Source organism: Benincasa hispida, chromosome 12 (assembly GCF_027475165.1).
Source record: "Benincasa hispida cultivar pf3 chromosome 12, pf3_genome.v1.1, whole genome shotgun sequence".
NCBI classification, from domain to species: Eukaryota; Viridiplantae; Streptophyta; class Magnoliopsida; order Cucurbitales; family Cucurbitaceae; genus Benincasa; species Benincasa hispida.
In genome coordinates this window covers 18551443-18559348 of record NC_143489.1, presented here as the reverse complement: position 1 = coordinate 18559348, position 7906 = coordinate 18551443, and the positions used below count along the sequence as shown (strand labels likewise).

General features: G+C 35.7%; 1 protein-coding gene across 1 annotated transcript; it reads right to left on the bottom strand.

Moving 5' to 3' along the window:
* Positions 1–1500: 1500 nt before the first annotated feature.
* On the bottom strand, positions 1501–7339 carry LOC120068429 (protein YIP4b). Its single transcript, XM_039020194.2, has 3 exons — positions 6613–7339; positions 2618–2692; positions 1501–1975 (listed from the first exon to the last, which is right to left on the bottom strand). Exons 1-3 carry the CDS (start codon positions 7111–7113, stop codon positions 1715–1717), a joined length of 837 nt encoding a protein of 278 aa, XP_038876122.1. The 5' UTR covers positions 7114–7339; the 3' UTR covers positions 1501–1714.
* Positions 7340–7906: the final 567 nt, after the last annotated feature.

Here is a 7906-nt window from a genome sequence, read left to right as displayed (position 1 = left end):
GGCTGTCGAAACTCGAATGCTAATCGCATGAAGGTGGTATTAGAGTTGGTTGTCAGAGTTTTGTTGTCGAAGGTGGTTGTCGAGGCACCGAGTGGGTCGTTGAAGTTGCTCGTTCAAAGGTGGTCATTGAAGGTGCTTTTCATTGGAGTTTGTAGTCAGAAATGATTGTCGAAGCCTATGAAGGTGGTTGTCGGAGTTGTTCATTAGAATTTATTGTCGGAGCCTAAAATTGGTCATCGAAGTTGGTAGCGCGAAGGTGGTCATCGAAGTTTAGTCAACGGAGGTGGTTGTCGGAGCTCAGAATTGGTTGTCGAAGTTGGTTGCGTGAAGGTTGTCGAAGCACGAAGTTGGTCGTTGGAACTGTCATCGGAGGTGGTTGTCAGAGTCCGGATTTTGTCGTCGAAGTTGTCATCGGAGGTGGTTATCGAAGCCAGGAGTTGGTCAACAGAGTTTCATCTGAGGGGGTTGTCAGAGCCCGGATTAGTTCCCAAAATGTGACAATGTCTCATGGGTGAAGCCATTGAAAACATTGGAAGAATGGAGAGTTGAAGTGAGTTGGTAAAATATACCAACTCAACTCCACCAACATTTAAAGTTGATGGGCCAAACAATGAATTGGTATATTATACCAACTCAACTCAGCTCATATTGGTGAGTCAAACATCTCATTACTAAGTTCATACAATAGAATCTGTGATTGGTGGAACACATGTAAATTTACTACATTATACAATATACATGGATATGTACATACAAATAAAAAATGCCAAGAATCAATCGTGAATAAAACATTCGAAAAATTGGCCGGATAGACCTCATAAACATAAAAATTCTCATTTGTAAATTTTGGCAGCTGAAAATGAAAATAGAATTGTTTATGAGAAATGAATAAAGCTGACAATAATTAGTCGAAAATGATCCAAGTTCATGAGAAATGGATGAAAGTGAACAAAACTTTGCAAGATGAAAGTGATGAATGACCCCAAAAAAAATTTGTGAGAATGAAAGAGAATATCAATATGTATTTTTGGGGGGAAAAAACAAATTATAATTATATAAAAAATTGAAAATAAAACATATTTAAAAATTAATTAATAATAGTTTAATGAAATAGTTTTAAATTATTTTATATGCTAAAATTACATGCATAATAATATAAAGAAAGAAAGAAAAAATATCAATATATATTTTAGGGGAACAAAACTTTTAAACCTGATTTGTAAAGTTTGAAAGCAAGCAAAAGTGAGTAGCAAATATTTGGCCTATGTAATCTTTGAACAAGGGCTATGCTCCCCACCACCTCTGCATATCCAAGCTACAAAGAGCAATGTGTTCGATTTTCACCAAAATGCCACTCTCAAATATTTGCAAATTCCCAGAAATTATTTTCAACATTTCTGATTTTCAAGTCCAAGGAAATACAAGAAATACCCATAAAATGGTTAAATCTAAAACAAATGAAGCCATCACTAATTACAAGAAATATTACACAGTTTCGAATTTCCACCAAGAAAATTTGCTGAGAGTGAATATGATGATGTAGACAGATCTGAGTTTCAAGACATTATATGATATAAGTCAAAAAAAAAGAAAAAGTTACAGTAAAGTGAGAGAATATTGATCACTGCATGAAGTTCCTAAAATGATTATCAATCATCATATTTCAAATCTTTTCTTACCAAAACCCTTTTAATAATACCATTGTTGATGCATCTCAATCAATGGCAATGATGAGAAAACCAACTGATACATACATAAGGAACACAGGATAGAGTGCAAGAGCTTTTCTTCTTGGGTTCACTGCTGAACTCATGAAAGGATATGCGGCCCAAGAACTCCATGCCAATGTCACACATACCACAACTATCTTCACTACTACATTGTCTTTCAACATGCAGATCAATGCTCCAATATCTAGAGGAAACAGGCAATATCCCAACAGACTCAAGCTCTGGAAGAATATTATATGCCCACCCTGCAGTAACCAATGTGCAAGTCCCCAGTTATTTTGAGCAAACAAAGGTGGGTTCAGTTTACTTAGTGAATTAGCGATCTGAAGCAACGGAAACTCATTGTGGGAGGAGGAAATGCTTAATTATTAGCATCTATATCTATAGTCAGAAAGCTTGCCAAGCCCAAGGAAGACCATTTCAAAGCTTGGATCATTCTTTGATAAACGTTCCACGATTAGCGTTGGAACTGGGAAAGAAGACGTTATATTGGACAGACAAAATACAAATGGGTGGAATCACAATCCATAAACTGCTTTCCTAAAATTTTAATAGTTGATTTTGGAGGATTAAAAGCATCAAATAATTTTCAAAAATGGAAAAAAAAATGATTTTAACCATTTCAAAATAAATCACATTTAAAAGTACAGAAAAAATCGAACATAAATAGATTTTTGAATGATTTAAAGCATCTTTCAGAGTAATATTGAACATGACATAAGCGATCTTAAACTTTCTGAAATCACTCCCAAACGAACACAATCAAGAAGGCAGCACAACACAAGATTAAATAAGTATCAACTCTATTTTCTAATGTAATAAAAACATGTTTTTGAATAGAAGAGTGGGAAGGGAGCTGGGAAAGAGCGGAAGATAGATTTAATTACCAGTAGAAGCACATTCAAGGTCAGAATCACTGCACCAGCAGCAAGAAGTGCAAATGCAACAGCAAAAACCTCAGACTGAAAAGAAATTCAATTGATATTATTAGTAGAAGACAAAAACAAATATTTTAAAGTCTTTATTTAATCAATGACAGTTCAGTGAAAGTAGACATAGAGAATGAGAATCAAGGGCAAACATTGGCTGAAAAATATCAAACATATAAATAGAGAATGGTTAGGGATGTTTCAAATGCTAAGGTGACTTTGGAATATAAGAAAACAAGAAGGTTATAAAGATATTTTTATCATACATCTCCATTAAGCATCATATATAAAGGCTACTTAAGTGTTTTTTTCAATATATATATATAGACACACACACATACATAAATATATCTTCTTTTGGAGGAAAGCCAATCCAACCATCGATTTTTTGGATGGTAATTAGTACCTTATCTACTAAACCATGTTCGAATTGGCAACATACATACATGTATATCAAACTTGACCTTTCAATAGAAGGATACAACTACTCTGCGGTATCAGCAAAATTTAAGGATCAATGTAATTGAGACCATTTGCCCAAATAAGGCATTTGCTTCTATCTGTTTCAGCAGGGTGGGGTTAGGGAAGCAAGTTTAATAGCTTGATCCAACATTGCTAGGTAGGGAAACAGAAGGGAGCAAACTAGATTGTATCTGATTATTTTGCTAACATACACATACACACAAGAAAGTTCATTGACAAGAACAAAACAATACAAGAGAGATGTGTGACACAAGAGTCTCAATGCAACTCCCCCATTTTTCTATGCCTCTCCAGAAAAAGTAATATACAACATAAATTTCTCTAAATATTTTCTGATTCACTTTGAGGATCCACCAGGACAAAGTCTGGTGCCAGATTCTCTGGTACCTGCCAGATTTTTTTCTTTTTCAATGAATGAAAAGTCAAGAATTTCATATTGAGAAAAAATGAAAGAATACACGGACATCCAAAAAACCACGTCTGAAAAAGGAACTCAAATCAAGGAGAGAGACATAGAACCCAATGAGGGCCCAAACATTACTTGGGACCCCCTTTCAACTCCTATAAAGGTTATATTGTTCCTCTCCCCCCTAAAAACTTCACAGCAACCCATAAACCCCAGGTTACCATAGGAACTTCCCCTTCCCTCGATATGGTGCATGGAGAAGGACTCCTCAATCACCTCCCTATAATCTGTTCTGTCTGGCAAACTAAAACCCAAACACATCAAAAAAATAACTCCAAAAAAACCATGCAAAATTGCAGCTCTAGAGGATAGATCCAATCCAACTCTTCCTCCACCCTCTGACAAAGAATGCAACAAAATGGCCCTATCACAGAAGGAAACTCTTTTGAAAGTCCATCAAGAGTGTCGACTCTTCCATGCATAGCCTGCCATATGAAGAATTTAACATCCTTTGGAATTTTCAACTTCCACGGATAAGAAAAAGCGTACTAAAGGGAGAAGGGTTCATCAAGCAATGAAAAAACAAGCTACAAGAAAGCCTACAATATGGTTAGGACTCAAAAAAACGAACATCCCTCCTCCACAATCTAAGCTCAAACGCCCTTATGAAAGATAAGAGACAAGAGAGTCAGGACATCCGTTGTTATCCTATCGGAAAATGAACGATGAAAACCAAGCAAGAAAGAGGGAGAGCTCCTAGAAGGATCCAAGATATCAGGCAAAAGGCGCATCTTCGGAGGTGGGAATGAGATGTACTTTAGGAGGATATACTGATGATGGGCTCCAAGACATCCAAGTAATATCCAATGAGCTCCCTTCCTTTTCTTACCTGGTCCATTACTTGGTAGGTAATGGAAAGGAAACATACTTCTAGGAGGATAAGTTGGGTGGGAGAGATAGACCCTTCTACATTACGTTTCCCCATTTATATCATTTGTCCTCTATGAGAAATCATTTGGTACTTGCTAGCTACATCCATACAATTGGAGAGCATCCAAGCTCTCTTTAAGGAAAATCACACAGAAGAGGTGGTCTTCAGCACTATAAAGTGAAAGAATACAAGGACATACAAAAAAATCAAACCCACAAAAAAAAGGGAGCCTAACTAGAGAAAAGGACTCCTCTCAACCCTCTAAACACCTTGTTATTCTACTCTTTCCAACACTCTTCCTATATAGGCCACACTAGCTGGGATTGATTGAAAACCTTTCTCACCTTTCTCGTACATTGATTTTTCCCAAGTAAGAATAAATTGCAATTTCATGCATTCTTCTTAAACATCAGCACTTGAAGAAAATTTCTCCTTTGGCACCTAAACTAACTTTCAGCTAGAAAACCAAATTCCATTTATACTTGTGGATGATAACAACCCACTTTTAGTGAAGTGTTTCAAGTTCAAAGCAGTGAATTGTACAAGCTAACGACAATTTTTTCACTCAACTTTCAATGAAAATGATGGGAGACCGAGGGTCGCACTAAAGAATTCAAACCTAACTTTATCTTTACCATTAGAGACTATAGAAAGGGTTAATGAGCGAATAACAACTCAGTAAAATCATATAATGTAGAAAATAAAACAATTAATATAAGAACTCGCTTTAAGTGTAAAATCATATAATGTAAAAAAATAATACAATAACTATAAGTACTAGCTTTAAGTGTCCATGATTCTTGAGAATAGTCTTCCATGGATCTTAATTATAAGGCCAACTGGATGTTCAATTGGAATATAGCTCTCTCAGGAGACAAGACCACATTACTTGAGCTAGTCTAATCTGTCACCACAAGGGAAGTCTTACGGAACAACTTCATCAGAGCATTTGTTTGGTTCTTGGGTTGGAAAGCAATCATTAGATTTTCAAGGACAAAGCCACTAAACTTGACAGTTTTTCTTAACATTTATCTAATATTACTACTAAAGTGAGCATAGCTCAACGGTAATTGACATGCATTACCTCCCTTGAGGTGAGAGATTCAAATCCCAATACCCCCATTTGTTGTACTAAAAAAATAATAAAATAAAATAAAATAAAAGTCTAATGTTGCACTTTCTTAGTGTAATTTATCCCATCTCTTTAATACCTATAGCCTCACTTCTCTTATAGCCCATTCAAAGTGGTTTTTGTAATTCTTTTAGCACATATTTTGCCTTCTTTTGTAATTTCATCTTATCAATGAAATGAGGAATCAATGTTTCTATAAAAAAGATAATAATAATAAATAGTTTCCAGGAATTCTAAATTACTCTTGGGTGAAGGTATAACTAAAGTATAGGAATATCCTTTGGTCTACAATCCATAGTCATAAATTTACATACCCTAGTGACCAACGTCCCCTGCCTGAAAAAAGAGGAAATATTATTTCTATTAGTGGATTCAGTAAACAACATTTGTTTCTGATACCCAGTAGCAGTATTACTGCCTTAGTTTAATTTATGAGACAGAGAACTCTTCGCAGTCCATATCTACATTTCTTCTTCTAAATATTTTCTGATAAAAGTCATAATGCAAATTAGATATTGAGGTTATATCCACGCAAATTTCAATCTCCTGAAGATCCACGCTGTATTCTAGCAATAGATAATGGTTTATATCCTACAAAGCATTTAAACATACTGTATCGGCATTTATGGATTCCACCAATTTACAACGCTTTTTCATCTATTCACTTAACTTTCAGCCATTGACAGAAGCTTGTAAGTGTCCCTATAATTTCCTCAGTATTGCAACTGTCTAGAATCATCGGTTCCTATTAAAATCCAATGCAACAAACTAGCCAATACAGTTTCTACCATTAGTTCAACTCAATTTCAAATCTTAATAACTGCAGATAGCTAGTTGAAGCCGAACCAGAGCATTGAAAGGCCAAAACAGGCAAACATAAGGAACATCACATCACAAAAAACTAAAAAGCTTGATCCAAACTGAGACTTGTATGTGAACTAAAATCAAACAAAACGCAAGCAAGTAACGATTTCAACCAACTCAAATTTTACAAGGCTGACCTTCTTGACTGATGCAGACCAGGAAAGAGCAAGACCGAGGAACACAATGAAAAAGAAAGGCCCCCACAGATCCCAATCCCTCAAAGCCTTTCCAGGGTCCTCACGAAAAGGGTTGGGAAAAACCACAAGCTTCAAATTGCTGACGATCCGGGACAGATCCCTCTTGACCGTATCCCATACCGGTTCGGTGAGAGTATTGGGCGGTGATCCGAAACCAGAGGCCGATATATCAGACCTCCCATTACTGGAGACGGGCAAGGGCGGGGGAGCAGGGAAGACAGTGGGCGGCTTCTGGTTACTGGATTTGGGGGGAAGTGGGGGAAGATTGGACTGTAAAAAGGGGGAGGAGGAAACAGGAATGGAAGCCCTGGGAGGACTAGGGGGACGAGCTGGAAGAACAGTTGAAGGGCCGGATTGGACACTGGCGTTGATGAGATTTTCGATCTCGTCGATGTCCGACTGAGATGATTGATGAAGAGGAATTGTATCGCTGTGCGACATTTCCCGGGAAGGGATTTTTCTCGGGAAAACGATGAGAAAATGCGTCGAATTGAAGAGAAGAAAGAAGAAAGAAGAAGATCAGATCTAAAGAGGAAGAACAGAAATTTGGAGTTCGGAGATTTCTGTTCGTCGAGAAATGAAAGTAGAAGAAGAAGAATTCGGTTAATTCCCCTTCCATGGGGGTTGCGCTTAAACGTCGTCGTTAAGTATGTAACTGAAAGAGACCCATGTCTATGGATCGGGTCGAACCATTCTTCTATTTCCATCTTTAAATTTTTCAAAATATCTATTCTAATCCGTAAATTATTTTAATTTTTGTTATTAAAATTAAGTTAACTCTTAAATAATATGGTAAGATAATTTATATTTTTAGATGATTAATTGTCAAAATAAGTTAGTCACACTAAAAAAAATCTAAATTTCAATTTTAAATTAAATGGTAAAACGATTTTCTATATAAAACTCAAAAAGACATTTTGCATTCAAAATTTTAGTTGTTCAGTATTTTGGTGAGTTGATTGTTGACATTTTACTTAACATTAATTTTACTCAACATATGTTAGATGTAATTTCATGAAAGAGTTAATAAATCTTAATAGTGGATCAAAATAAATATATTTTAAAAGTTTAGAAACTAAAATTATTGTTTTTTTAAAATTCATTTACCAAAATAGAACCAGATTTAAAGTCTAGGAACTAAAATGATTTTAACCAATTATTAAATAAAGAAACTACCTTGGTCCCTGAAATGGATACATGTAGTCTCTAACATTTTAATTCGATGAATTTAGTC